Source organism: Loxodonta africana, chromosome 7, assembly GCF_030014295.1.
Source record: "Loxodonta africana isolate mLoxAfr1 chromosome 7, mLoxAfr1.hap2, whole genome shotgun sequence".
NCBI classification, from domain to species: domain Eukaryota; kingdom Metazoa; phylum Chordata; class Mammalia; order Proboscidea; family Elephantidae; genus Loxodonta; species Loxodonta africana.
The window spans coordinates 49,934,109-49,949,658 of NC_087348.1; the positions used below are offsets into that span (position 1 = coordinate 49,934,109).

Here is a 15,550-nt window from a genome sequence, read left to right on the forward strand (position 1 = left end):
CACAGCAATGAGAATAAACCACTACACACACTTAGATGTATCTCACAAATAAAATGTTGAACAAAAGCCAGACACAAAAGAATGCATGTAAGTTATAATTCAATTAAAGTTTACTGAAAGAGAGAGATTGAGCACATGTATTCCTCCCCTGTGTGTTCTGGCAAAGTGCTCCCAAAAAACCACTTGTCTAAAGTTAGATCCTTGAAGTGTAGGTGGTGTTTGAGGACATAGCCAAAACCGGCCTGCTACAATCACATTCTTTTGAAGTCTCAGGTTTTATGTATTTTAAAAATTCATGTGAATTCCATATTCTCCATCCATGCTTACCGAACAAAAATATCTCCTTCAAAAAATATCTGAGAAAACTTAATGGTCATAGAAGATAGGTCATTCCTATTCTGTGCAGGTACTTCTGGCACACTGCTTCACACTTCCGCTGAATGAGAACTGGTAGAAAGTACTTTAGTTGTGGTCAGATGGCAGAGTTCATACTTCAGCTGAACCATTCATTAAGGTTGTAACTTTGAGCAAGTTGCCTAGACTTTTTGAGCCTATTCCCTCATTTACATAACGAAATTAGTAATACATCACTCACAAAGCCGTTTTGAAAATTAAAAGAGATGATGTGAGTTAGGTACTCAATGTTATTAACCTTTTCCATTCCCTATCCTGTGAGCATAGCTGGGGTGGAAAAAACGTCAACAAGCTGTTTGCTGCAATATATATATTTTAATTCAAAGTGAATCAACAGTAATACACCATAAATTCTTATTTTGACACTCACCAAAAGAGTCACCTGGAAAACCCGCTTTTTGTGACAAAGTACAGAAGGCTTGGTCACATTTAAATCACTGAGAACTAGAGAGAAATACTATCGCAAACCATAATAGACATTACATCCATAAAATTTTTTCCCAGTCCTTATTGTAATATTGCACAGTGCAATTGCTACATGGCAAACTAGTGTAGCATAGAAGTAAAAGCAAAAACAAACAAACCAAAGAAAGCCACAGTCTAAAACTGTTAAACAGTTAACAAGTCAAACTCAGTAATCAAACCTATATCATTGGGTTTATTAAAACAAATCTTCCTACACCTTGCAGTGTATGATTTAACTTTTACTTAACACAAACCAAGTTTAAAATTAGTAGTAGATTTTTAAAATGAAAAAGATTTTGCTAATACAGTAGCATATTTACTTAAATACCCTGAAGGAAACACTAAATATCAGGATATTACATAAAAAATAATTTGCAAATTAAAATAGTATGCAATTATGCAACTCGGAAGTCATGCAGTGTTTTATTTAAGAAAGCATTAAAGACCAAAGAAAACTGGTAAGAATGGTTTTAAAGAAGATATTACCCAGATTCTTTTGTCAGTATGCTAAATTCAGGCTTTAGCAGGATTTTGAAATTTTTTTCTTTTAAACACATACAAAGCCCATGATTATAATCAATTAAGAACAGTGTACCTAACTGGAGTATCCCTTTATCAAACATTATTATTGTATTATGAAAATATTGACATTTACCATTTATTGTCAATTTAACAAGACTATCTCAGTCTTGGAACTTAAGTACAGACATTTCAAGGAATATATGAACGTGGCTCTGAACAAAAAGAAAACTGCACCAGTTTTATACTTGGTGCTTCTGAAACATCCGTACCAGCACTGATTTCATTTCCAAGAAGGGAGCAGATCCCAGTAATCTGCTGGATCATATAAATAAAATGAGAAGGCTGTGGAGGGCAGCAAGTTTACTTAAATAAAGTGACTCCATAAATTTGTCATCCATAAATGATCTTTTAAATTAATCAGGCTACTCCTTTTTCATGTGTCTTATATAGATATATATATTTATTTATATTTATATAAAATGCATAGAGTTGATTACTAAAAACACTGAAACTTGTGGGGAAAATTAAGTCCTTCATTTTCAGTGTGACTAAAAATGTACTGCTGGTTTTTATTTTATGATCTAATACTGTAATTTTAAAAAAATCAACATCAGGCACATTTATTTCATTGATGATTATTAAATAAAACACTGCTTATGTTAATGGAGAAAAGAAAAGTTTACCCATTATTATTAGCTTATTGTCAGCGCTATCCTGGAGCTGTACTAGTGGTATGCAATTCATTCATCAAAGAAATGCTCTAAGTCCAAAACATCTGGAGAGTTTTACACTCAAATGCTTTGTATTCTTTATTCCAGTAAATGCTGTAAAAGATTATATTCCAGATTTTTAAGGAAAAAAAGTTAAGTCAAGCCTGCAAGATACAGCTTTCTCAAGTGTCTACAATGCCAACATGAAAATAAAAAATTAAGTTACATTGATACATCCAAGTTTTTTTTTAATATGCAGTGATGAGCACAAACATTAATAGAGATAAAATACTGATGCAAATAACACACTCCAAAATAACATATGCAATTATTTTCCATCATTTACAATACAGTAGTTACAATGACACTCCAAACAGAAAAGCAAAGTAAAAAATCAAAACCCCAACTTCTATTTCATATAATTAGACTTATACAGAAATTAGAAGGCTAAATAACAACTAGTTAATCACCTAATTTCACAGCTATCTGAAGTGGCAATCGTTATATAGCAGCTTATCTATGATACATTCAAGATAAATGATACAATTTATTACTTGCCCATAAGCTAAAACACAGCCTCAGTTTAATACCTTTCCTTAAATTCCATCTCTACACTACAATATACTTGAGGTCTATGCAAAAAGTAGCTACCTTTTATATAGGAAATGGATGATTAAGTCTTTGGTGCTGTAAAAGCAACTTCATTTAAACATAACCACCACTACAATTTAAAAAAAAAAGAAAGAACGAACAGAATAGCAAGGAAAAACCCAAGACAGACTTCCTAGGGGAAAAAAAAGCATGTAATTTCTGTCCCTGACGGAATGTATTAAATAAGCAAATACCACCAACAAGCAAAACAAACACAATGTAAAAATATTAAAAAAAAAAAAAAACCTCACATGCATAAATGAAAAATTGCACACAAAGAACTCACATCTTTTCAAGCTTCAATAGTAAATATTCTGCTACTATTTATTAAATACTGCATGGTTTGCCCAAGCTAAGATGAAACCACATCATGAATCAATGAGCATTTTGCATTTCCTTTCATTATCTATTCAAAGTCATGCCTACTGCACCTCTAAACATTTTTTAAATCCAATTATACAGCAAACACTCCCAAAATAAACCTAGATTGTATTGCAGTTTCATTTAACAGTATATAAAATGCTGTGTTGTGACAGTTATCAACTATCCATTAGATACTGAATCAATTTGTCTTAAGCACTACTAACTGCTTGCTTTTCTTGAAGCTAGATCATTCTGAAAACTCAGACAGCAGAATTTAGCCATAGCAAACATGCTGCCCTCTTAATAAGGAAAAAACAGCTACTACCCAAAATCATACCACACAAAACCAAAAATGAACATTACTCTATCAAAAAAAAAAGTAAAGAGTAGGTCTGGATTTTAAGTGCTGCAGTCCTCAACATTTATAATAGGTAATAACATTAACAACCTCAAATATTTAAGGCACTATGTGTGGGAACGGTTTACAATGCAGCTGAGATTATTAGAACAACATTTAAGAGCAAAGTCTAGGCAACAGTTTGCCCATGCAAAAGACACATGCAAATGTAAAGAACGATAGCTCAGTTTCTTAGGTAAGTGACCCAACATTTATACACTAAGACAAAGAGAATACAGTTCACTTATATGCTGTAATTCTGACGTATGTGCATCTGTTGCTCTAAAGTCTGTACACAGAATGGCTTCCCAAATGTGGACGTGTCTTGCACTAGTTAGAAGGCAGTTTTATAAAAAATAGCAGGAGCAAAACTGGGCTTCTGCTCCCATAAGTCACCTGTCTAGAGTTACTACATAAGAAGATAACATGACCAAAGACAAGTTATACCAAATGTGCAAAACACATTAAAAGTGAGTTTGTTTTTTTTTTTTTTTTTAAAGCTCAAAGTTGTTTAAATTGCACCCAAGTCTACATGATTCAAAAATAATTTTCTTGTGCCATGGCTAATATTTATTAAATACCATGTTTTTATTTTTAATCAAATGGTTATATCATTGAGCTTCCTCAATATACTGTTTTGAGTTTTCACATATATGGATACTGGCTGAGTTTTGTTGGACTCAGTGGAAATCCTGTATATGCAGGTGACGCTGCAATGAAAGAATGTGGTGGGAAGATTGGTTTGTACTGAGTCTGATGAATGGTTGGGGATGGTAACAGACGGGGATTTATGCCCACTGGGACTTGGTGAACTATGCCACTGGGATGGGAGATACTATAGGTTGGATGCTGTAACATAGGTCTTGAGGTACATGGAGAGGCTAAGAGGTGGGCCACTGGTGCAGCACTACTGAGGGCAGCTGATGACGGGTATGGAAGCAGAGTAGCCTGTCCTCCAAGGTGAGTATTTCCAGCCAGATGGGCATGCACTGCTGTGTGACCGGGACTTCCATGCGAAAGAGTGAATGGATGACTCGTAACACTAGTAGGGATATAAGCTTGCTGTCTTCGATGAGCAAAGTTTCCATTCCACTCTTGATGCCCAGATCCGAAGTGCTGAACCTATCCACAAAGAGAAAATGACTGAGTAACATATTTTCTAAGTTAAAAAGGAAAGGGAAGTTACAATACAGTCTCTGTTACTACTGGTAACTTATAGCAGATCTCTCAGAAATAGCTTATGCTAAGTATAAGAAAAAGGAAAAAAAAAATCAATTTTATATATATATTAGTATTAACATTTTATATTTATTACTACATACTATCATAATATTAACATTCTACTACTGCTGCTAGTACTGTGACTAACTCCACCACAACTAAAAACGACCGTTTATGGAGCACTTATCATACAACAAGTTAAAAACCTTACATACACAGCTTTATTTAATTCTAAAACTACCCCATGATGCTGCTATTGTTCCCAATAATTGTTGCCCAGATTTGTTGCAGAGACTCGGCCAAGGTCACACAAGTGGTATTTGGCAAAATCAGGGTTTGAAGCCAGGTCTGACTCTAATACCTGTGATCTTCTGTTTCCCCAACTGAAACACAACTGCCAAGCACAGTGCTGCATAGATGAAAAGTATTCAATAAGGCTGGATGACCGCCAGCACTAAAACATAAGAAATCCAGCCTTCAATCCATTAGTGTACATGCTGCTTTAACAGGTCTAGGAGAGCAAACACACTTTAAAAAAAAAAATTTTTTAATCTAAAAATCCTAATCTTTCTGAAGAAGAATTCAAAATTCAAGGTCTACATATAATCTACTCAATTATCTTATTATTAGGCCTATTACTTTTTAGTCACTTGGGATAATGATACGGGAAAAATTTACTAACACTACTGCATAGTTTCAGAATTCTTTTTTCCCCCACGTGAAAGACAACTGATAAATGTGACTCTCAAACCTCACAAATTCACAGACATACCTGACTGAAGTTCAGAGGCTGCTGCTGGAATGCTGATATCAGTTTCTGCTGGCGACTCCCCACTGCAGAAGGCTGGTTTAATCTTCCAGGCACAGATCGTCCTTTTATTAATGGCTGGCATGCAGAATCTGGCAACAAGCAAAATACTACAGAGCTGATACTTTTTTCTTCTCTAATAAAAACTAAAATGAACTTTAAATATTTTACATGATAGTAATTTAAGAACCTTAAATTTAAAAAGAAGATAGTTCATGTTTCCAAGCACTGGATGATAAGAGATTTCTTCTGGATAACAGACATGGCAGGGTCAAAGCTGGATATCGCGAGATTACTTCTGGCAATGATGTTCTTAAATTAAGGCCTTTTAAAGAACAATCATGGAAATAAGGAGGATTCAGCTTACCTGTGTTTGCCATAAGCTCAGCATTTAATCCATTTTGCAATCCCATTGGTGGCACCACAACAGTACAAACAGCTGGTTTGGTTTTCGTGTCAGCAGAGGTTACCAGGTCTGTGTTCTGATGAGTATTAGCCACAAAACTGCTCTCTGTAAATGGACTGTCATGCCCTGACGACTCCGACGTTGGAGAGCCATCTACGGTATCACAACCACTTTCTTGCTCTTCATCTGACATACTACATCAAGAAAGTATTTTTATGAATAATATTTTTTCCAACATTAAATCTAACATTAAATAATATCCAGGCTTCGGAAAACTGATAAGGGTCTTAATCAGTTTTGTATTACACCTTTTTCCTCGACCAATAACTTTTTCAAAGAATTTCTAGACCCTCACATTAATTCTCTATTCAGATTACTAACCCTAATTCTGTCCTACTCAAGAACAGCCTTTTGGCCCTTAATTCTCTCTCCTTTCCCTTTCCACTTGGTCCTTGGTAGCAGTTCATAAAATTCCCCTTTATAAATTCTGGATAATTTCATCAAGACACTATTCCAGAAGCACTGTTTGGATAATTTAAATGAAACATACAAACACAGGAAACCCTGGTGGCGTAGCGGTTAAGTGCTACAGCTGCTACTCAAGAGGTCGGCAGTTTGAATCCGCCAGGTGCTCCTTGGAAACTCTATGGGGCAGTTCTACTCTGTCCTGTAGGGTTGCTATGAGTCAGAATCAACTTGATGGCAGTGGGTTTGGCTGGTTTGGTACAAACACATACAAGCATGTGACTTGGATATTTCAGATTAAATCCTAATTGCCTTTAGTGGCAATGCGGATTCCATTAACTACCAGTTAACTTCCTGACCCTCTCAGGCCCTGACAATCTCTCTTTCTCCTTGGGATTTCTATAGCATTTACTGTTTTAATTACTCATTTCATACTTAACAACTTGAAGTGATATGCAATCTCTTTTTATATGTATGTATCAACTTCTAAACAATATTATAAGCAACTTATAAGAACAGGGTATGTTAAGCTTCTTTATATCCTCCATGGGGCTTTGGTTGTTAAGTATTTGAGAGACTATTTTCTGACTTAAGGAAATAGAGAAGCCAAACGTATAAAATTAAGACCTAAAAATTTCAAATTATGTTGCCACTTCAAAAAAAATCAAACATACAGGCTAAAAAAATCAAATGTACTTCACTGAAATTTTTTATGACATCACTCAGTTAATTTGTAGCACATCCTGCTGGTTAGGAGCAGCTCACTGTTTTAGGCCGTGCATGTCCCTGACCACAAGGACAGCAAGGAAATAAAGATGAAACCGTGCAAATCAATCACCAATGGGAGAAATGGACACTTCACTGTCAGTGAGCCAGTCAGTACATCATTATGCAGAACATTCTTTTTTTATTTTGCTAAAGTATATATTTTAATTCCAAAATTAAGTACAATGGTAGTCTGCTGCAAAGCTGAAGCTGATAATGTGGCTTTTTCACCCTTTCGAAAACAGGTGATTTTTACAAAATCATTTATTAGACCCCCAGTTTCACCTTTACAGCTATTTTGAAACACTACAGAAAATAACTACTATTTAATTCCTAAGTTTTAAAAAAATAATCCAGTTAAATTATGTACAAAAAAGGAATCATTGTGGTAAATTGGCAGGCAACTATTAATTTAAACCACAACAAAAAGAAACCACAGGCTTTTTAGAGGGCTTCGTGTTTATCATATACTGCTGCTGAAACTCCTTTACCTGTTCGGTCTCTTGCAAGGGGACGGGCTGAACTGCCCTGAGGAGCTGGTGCTCAGAGTACTATCAGGACTACTTAACGAACACATCCGATCAATATTCAAAGTGCTCTGGCAAGCTTCACAATCTAGACTTCCTTTACATCTAACAGAAGAAAGGGGAAACACGCATCAAAAATGAAAAGACTGCACGAGTAGCTAAAATTTACATTATTCAATTAAGGATACCAAACATTTCAGAGTGATCTCCCATAGACAAAAATTTAATGCTTAAATTTTTGAAAACTGCTATAATAATCATGGTACATACTATTTAGAAAGTTCCCTCTGTCTTAAATCTGATTATCTCATTTGAAGGTCTTATGCCAAAGAACATGGACACACAAGAAATGAATCACAGAACTTTTTTTCCACCACTCCAGAGAATGCCAGCATAAACACAAGAAGCTGCACTTGGCACACTTACTCTCGGAGCGAATGTCTCTGCGATGTATCTTCCTCATCCGTGTCACTGCTGATAGTGATCACGCTCACGGCGGGACTTGGGGAATCGGCAATGATGATGGTTTGCCGCTGTTTGTCTGAACCCGACGAATCAGAGTCCTGTCTGACAGATGTTTCACAACCATTTCTTGCCTCTCCTGCTGAGTTAGGATTGTCCTGTGTTTCTATACAACTTACTTCCTCGACATCTTTCCCATTTATTATCTTTGGAGAAATAAATGCTGAATGGGGGATATTGGTATTCTGCAATGAATTACTCCTGCAACCAAAGGAATAATGTGTAATGTCTATAAATCAAAATATACGTGACATTTTTCTAAGATTTGTTATTAAATTGGACAACATGAACCTTCACTTGTTCAAAATCATGTACACAACACAATAAAATAAAAATCATGAGTTTTTGTGAGATATAAAATATAATTATCTCTAGAAACATCAATGTAGACTGCATTTACATACATTCGAATGGTCATGTTTGGGGGTAAATGTGATAGCTGATGTCTACAATTGCTACAGTATAGGTAGATAATAAATCAAAAGGGCAATAAAGACAATCTTACCAACTGAAAGCATTTACTTCCTCTCTTCCTGGCTCCCATTCCATTAGTTTTACCAAAATACCTCTGAGAAATTGAGAAGGGAGCTGGCTTAGTGTTTGGAGCAAGGCTATCAAAGAGGTCATTTTGAATACAACAGAGTGACCCTTTAGTGTACATGCAAAATTTATTTTAAAGATCAATTCTCAAAATGCAGAGCAAAGTTAAAGTAGCAGTACCAACCTGTTCTGGCACAGCTTATTTTTCTTGGTAGTGGGAGGCTGAGGCCAGACAACGTGTGCAATGCCCACACTAATTGGCTGAGGGGCAGAGAGAGTTATCTGATTGGTTAGCAGAGGTTGCGGCACCACTGAGTTATAATGATTGCTGTGTGAAATCATTTTCCTAGGGAGAAAGTTCAGAAAATTTGAGTCCTTTCTTTACCAGGATCTATTTTGCAAACTATTCACAAAAAAGTACTTTTGGCTTTTAATTTACCCCCAGTCTCCAAGCCTCTGTGAAGCAGCCACACCCTCAGAAGTTAGTGTAGTAGTAGCAGGAGCCATGGGTGTTATCTGTTGCCAGGCAGGTACCAGCATCTGCTGTGTTCTACCAGACCATGTCTGCTGCATCAAAAAAAAAAAAAAAAATTAGTAAGTGAAAACTAATTCATCTTTACTACATCTTATACTAAAAAAATACATTTATACTAAAAAATACATTAAAGTAATAATCAGCTAATAATTATACAAAGTAAAGTCAATAACCTACAAAGGATAAAATTCCCAACCGGGTCATTTTCTTTTTTTCCAACAGCACTGGCTGCTATATTCCAAATAGATCAGTACCTCTACTTATGTGTGAGCAGAATAGCACAGAGGCGAAAGTAATGGATTATTTCCAACCTGAGAAAGAACTCCTGGTCGGATCTGTAGTGGCTGCATAGCTGGGGCCTGAGTTACAAGCGGCACTGTGTTATCTACCCTTATTGAATAACTAGTGGGTTTAGCGTGCGTTGCAGGAATACCTGTGAAAATAGAAAAGACAGTTCTCAAATGAAAGAAAAAGTATTCCTCTGATTTAACTTTTGAAATTATTTTTAATGCAAAGAACTGCTAAAATTCTGATTGGGATTATAAAACCATTCCTTGTATACAATTTTCATAAAACTAACAAAGCAATCTACTAGGAAAGTGGGGTGCTTTCTGCCTACTGTGCAGCACATCATTCCAAAAAACGGCTGCAAAGCTAATCTATCTACTGTTCTGAAATGCATACCACAAAGCTGGTATTTTTCTTGAAACTCCTCATTTCCTTTTAAAGTTTGCTGCTGTAGCTTTATTTTCCTCTTCAAATAGTTCTGCCACTATGATAAAGGACACAGGAAGGTAACGCTGGCCCAACATCCTGATCACCTAGCAATGTAAATGTTCATTTTCTTATACAAACTTCTAAGTATGCTTGGTATTGTCTTCTTTAAAACTGTGATAGGATCTTTATGATAAACACCCTCGTCACCAAAGAGGAATGCGTCACAACTTCACATTTCAATGGGCATGATGGTTTACGTGATGAAAGAAAATTCAGGGAACAGAGCACTCATTTCAATCTCCAAAGGAAAAGCAAAAATCAACCTTTTCTACTTAATTTGATGATGTAACCAAGTTTTGCCCAATGTGGCTTAACCTGCTACTATTCGTAGTAGAGAGATGTTGGGACTTGAAAACAAACACGTTATCGTTTTGCTTACACACTAGAAAAATTAGAAAGCAGGATTATCAGCCATGTCAATCTCACTAATGCTAACATTTCAAGCACTTTGTGAACATTAAGCCTTAGGATACCAAATTTTTTATAATATTTTGTTGCATTTATTGGTGAAAGTTTACACAGCAAATTAGGTTCCCATTTAAAAATTTCTATACAAATTGTTCGCTGACATCGGTTATATTTTTCACAATGTGTCAACGTTCTTATTCTGCTCTAGTTGTCCCATTTCCATTAATTTAGTTTCCTTGCCTCTGCCCCACCCCCCTGTTACCTTCTTATCTTTGCTTTAGAGTAAATGTTGACTGTCTGGTCTCATACAGATGATTTTTTAAAAGAAACACAGTACTCACAGGTTATATTGTTTATTTTATGAGCCAATCTGTTAATTAGCTGGAATGTGACCTCGAGGAATAGTTTCAGTTCAAAGTTTAAAGGATATTTCAGGACGATAGTCTTGGGGGTTCTTCTAGTCTCAACTGGTCCAGTAAGTCTGGACTTTCTAAGAATCTGAGTTTTGCTCTATATTTTTCTCAGTTAGGGTCCATCTATTGTGTCCCTGATCAGAACAGTTGGTAGTGATAGCCAGGCACCATCTAGTTCTTCGGGTCTCAGGGTAGATGAGACCATGGTTCGAGTAGGCTCTTAGTCCTGTAGACTAATTTCATCTTTGAAACTACTTTGTTTGAAACTACTAGTTTCCTTCTCTCTCTTTTGCTCCAGACACACAGAGATCAATGGTTGCTCCAGATGCATAGAGATCAATAGTTGTACTTAGATGGTGATATTTAATTTTGAGATAGCAAAGCAGTACCACTCCCAACATGCAGCCTTGACCAGCAAGATTTTAGAACATACCCCAAGATCAGAAAGGCCAATGACCAGATATTTAAATTTATTACTTCGAATAAACAGATAAGTTCACTACTTCATAATTCCGGTCTATTGCAGCAGTTCCTTTCAACATGGGCTGGTAGATTATTTAAATATAATATACTCAATTTGGGATAAAAGTTATCTTGGGTATTTCTCGTTAGCAACAAGAGAAAAACACAATTATTTTTTTATTTTTCTATTAAAAAATCACCTTAATTTTCTTTCTTTTTATTGTGCTTCAGGTGAAAGTTTACAGCTCAAGTTAATTTCTCATTCAAAACTTTACATGCATAATGTTTTGTGACATTGGTTGCAATCTGCACAATGTGACGGCATGCTCCCCCTTTCCACCTCAGGTTCCTTGTGTCCATTCATCCAGTTCCTGCCCCTTCCTGCCTCTCATCCTGCTTTTAGACAGAAGCTGTCCATTTGGTCTTGTATATTTGATTAAACTAAGAGGCACCTTCTTCACTTGTGTTATTTTTGTTTTATAAGCCCGTGTAATCTTTGAAAAGTGGGCTGTAACCTTAAAATTTTTATTGCACAAATATATTTTAAGTGTTTGTCCTAATGAGAATGTTAATTTTGTTGTGCTTATTTTCTTCACAGAGCTTTTTTCCCAGGCAAGAGTGTTCTCCTAACCTCTGAGTTCCATCTAAAGAGAATTAATTTTTTTTTTAACGGGTCTTCTTAATCCCTTCCAAAAAGCATGTTTTGGTCAGCAAATTCTCTATGAATTGGAATATAAGCACACCCAGACAATAGAGATATAGTACAGCAATGGACATTCTCTTCAGAGAAAAAAGCAGCACTCACTTTGATAAAGATGAAAGGATAATGTGAATTCTCAAATCCCAACAAAAATCAAGTTGCCTTTAAATTCTCTATGTAAGCAATGCCTTAAGATGAGAAGAATTCTATTAATTTTTTATCAAATCCATCAGTTGGTTAAGATCCCAATTTTCTGTAAAGTTATTAAGGTTAGGCAAATGCTTTTGTCTGTCTTTGATTACCTGTGCTTTAGTACTTAGAGGGCAGGCCACAAAAAAGTTTATCAAGATTGTTCTAGTAAAACAACGAATTTTGCTAGAATGCATTTGACTTTAAAATAGTTTTCACCCAGAGGTGATGAATAATTTACTTTTCAGATTGCTAAATAATTTTAAATGTTTGTTTAATATATAAAACATACACTCTGATTTGTTAAATAAATGCTTGGCTGAATCTTCTGAACTTAAAAAAAGGCAGCACAGTGGTATACACAATAACATTTATATATCTACACTTATGTATCTATAATATCTAAAGTATATGAAATGCATGATCAACCTAAACATTGTACTTCCAAAATAAAATAAAATTTTAAATTGAAGGAGAATAAATATAAAATTTATTATACTTTGCTTTGTCTCACTTTTGTCCTTTTCTTCCTGTACTCCACTCATACAGCTGTTACCATAAATACAGAAAAGTCACCAACCCTTTATCAAGCACAAGCCACATAAAAAGATAAAAGACTTATCTACCTTCATTGAAATGTTTTCAGAATTATGCTCAACATGTTTTGAAATGTGTCTCCTAAATCTCTTCAGTTTTTGCTATACATAGGAGGTCGGCTCTGGGGAAAAAAAGTCACTATTCCAAATCTTGGTGGGTAACCCTCAAATTGATTTTGGTACATGGAGAGACATGTATTTATTAAGACACCTCTTAAGTATATCTGATTAAAAAACAAAAATTTTTTTTTTTTTTAACCCTCAAATTGATTTTGGTACATGGAGAGACATGTATTTATTAAGACACCTCTTAAGTATATCTGATTAAAAAACAAAAATTAGTATCAGAATTGTATGCTCAAGTATTTAGAGGTGGAATGTCATAAAGTCTACCACTTCCTTTCAAATGGTATATGTATGTGTAAATACACAGATCAACAGATAAAGGATATACAGCCAAAATGTTAACACTCGTTGAATCTAGGGTTTTTGAAAGCTATTTGGTCAATTTTTTTGTATGTTTGAAATTTTTATAATAAACAGCTGGGGAAAACCAAAGAAACACAACATCTTTAAGAGTGCTGACAATACACTGACACGGACATTTTTACCACCAGAGACCAGCCATAGGTCACTGTCACAGACCAACGCTGGATCTCCAATATCATTGACAATCAACCATCTAAGTTGTCATTTTTTACACTTCCAGTTCTCCCAATGAAAGCTTATATGAAAACGCAATATATAAACAAGGTGAAAGTAAAGCCACTCTGGCAGAAAAATAGTGGCTAAAGATTTGACCTGCTTCACATCTCCTTAGCAGCCAATAAAATCAACAAACATATTCTTGGTGCTTTATTAGGTACTGAGGGAGACAGCAAAATAAAATTTTTAAATGGTTGCTCCAATCTTTAAAGTCAAACAAAAATTTAAATTCAGAATCCAGAAATATTAGAGCTAGAAATGACCAAGGTATTATCTACTCAGTCAATTATACTTGTCTACTATTTTTTACTATGACGCAGTTAATAGCAGAAACAGACTTAGAGCCCAGGTATCCTGACTTAGCACCAACTGCCTTCATTTATATTCTATAGCATTACCACCAAGCTCAAATAGTCATTTAGGGCTCCATTTGTAATCTATCTAGTGAGATATAACTAGATGTTAAAGCCTAGCAAGGAGAAAATCCTGTGAATCACAAGTTTTGTTGTTACTGTCTTCTAGGAGACTTCCCAGTTTGAGAATGTATGGCCTCTTCAAAAGTGTTCTGCCATCTACCCTACCAAAAAAATTAATTTGCTCTTTTTATCTAAATAAGGGGCACAATCTAATTTAATCAAAAATCAAGTCATAATTTTTTTACCTAAACTCTGGCTAAAGAGGAGCCCCGGTGGCACAATGGTTAAGAGCTTAGGCTGCTAACCAAAAGGTTGACAGTTCGAAACTACCAGCCACTCCTTGAAAACCCGGTGGGGCAGTTCTATTATGTCTTACAGGGCTGCTATGAGTCAGAATCAACTAGATGGCAACAGGTTTGGTTTTTTGGTTTTAAGGGTAAAGAACAAGACTGAACATTTTGGAATTGAATTCCTTTGACCAAACTTTAAAGAACTGAGCTCCCAGTCATTTCATTTTAACGTCTAGTAATGATATACAGGGAAACCCTGGTGGCGTAGTGGTTAAGTGTACGGCTGCTACTCAATAGGTCAGCAGTTCAAATCTGCCAGGCGCGCCTTGGAAACTCTATGGGGTAGTTCTACTCTGTCCTGTAGGGTCCCTATGAGTCGGAATTGACTCGACGGCAGTGGGTTTGGTTTGGTTTTTAATGATATACAGAAAAGGTATACATACGTGAATATCTAGGGCAGTTATACCCAATAGTGGGCAACCCACAGCTTTCCAAGCTCATTAATTCCTATTACCATATTTATCATGCTAGACTCTAGAGAGAATGCAATTGCCATACGACCCAATTTGTTAATAATGATTACAGTGGCGCTCCAGTCAAGAAATGAATGTCACTGGTCTAGAAGCTTCTGAACAGCTTCAATTAAATTCAAATGTAGCACTAAATACAGCAAAAACTATATATTTCATACATAGACACCTAAATTTGTTTAAAAATAAAACACCTAAAATCAAAATATAATTTAAACAAATACCTTGAATAGCTGGGGGACAGATAATCAGTGTCTGCTGAAAAGCATCACCACAACCAAACTGAGCAGTTCCCGCCTGCAGAGGTATTCCATGGTGTACAACGGAATGAGCGGATGTGGTTAATGCCTGAAATGATCAGTGTGTATCGCATTACATAGCGCAGTCTTCTAATTGCTACACACATACATTATAAACACAATTCAAACACACATCTTAAAATCATAATCCTACAATAAAAATGGGTGCAGAAATGAGCACCAAAGCAAGCTGACCAAACTAAAATTTAGAAACTGATCCTACTGAACCAGAAAAATTGTGTTTTTTGGTAGAGCTGTGGCAGAGAAGGGCAGGTGGAAGATACTGAAGAGAAGGAAAGAGAAAATAAAAAGATGAATTTAAGTAGATTATGTTCTAATCGTTACCCTGAGGTAATGGAGATTTAATAGAATAGCCATAGTCAGATCTCACCAGCACCATACATTCTAACTGGCAACATGAAACGTCTGTATACTTCAAAAGCAGAACAAGTAA

The 15,550-nt window shown here is 35.5% G+C and overlaps 1 protein-coding gene across 8 annotated transcripts in view; it reads right to left on the minus strand.

The window, feature by feature from the left end:
- Positions 1-709: 709 nt before the first annotated feature.
- The window catches only part of HIPK3 (homeodomain interacting protein kinase 3), a 104,082-nt gene continuing 89,241 nt past the window's right edge, over positions 710-15,550 (minus strand). For 4 of the 8 annotated variants that reach the window (XM_010592142.3, XM_064288312.1, XM_023550746.2 and 1 more), the window contains exons 8-17: positions 15,022-15,145; positions 9,623-9,744; positions 9,216-9,343; positions 8,961-9,122; positions 8,742-8,804; positions 8,141-8,437; positions 7,679-7,819; positions 5,919-6,151; positions 5,516-5,643; positions 710-4,644 (exon numbers count right to left, since the gene is read on the minus strand). In XM_010592142.3, the coding sequence (XP_010590444.1) occupies positions 4,168-4,644; positions 5,516-5,643; positions 5,919-6,151; positions 7,679-7,819; positions 8,141-8,437; positions 8,742-8,804; positions 8,961-9,122; positions 9,216-9,343; positions 9,623-9,744; positions 15,022-15,145 (1,875 nt within the window). In that variant the 3' untranslated portion in view covers positions 710-4,167. The remainder of the gene's footprint in view (positions 4,645-5,515; positions 5,644-5,918; positions 6,152-7,678; positions 7,820-8,140; positions 8,438-8,741; positions 8,805-8,960; positions 9,123-9,215; positions 9,344-9,622; positions 9,745-15,021; positions 15,146-15,550) is intronic. The other 4 variants (XM_003412292.4, XM_003412293.4, XM_023550748.2 and 1 more) reach the window with 4 other exon arrangements.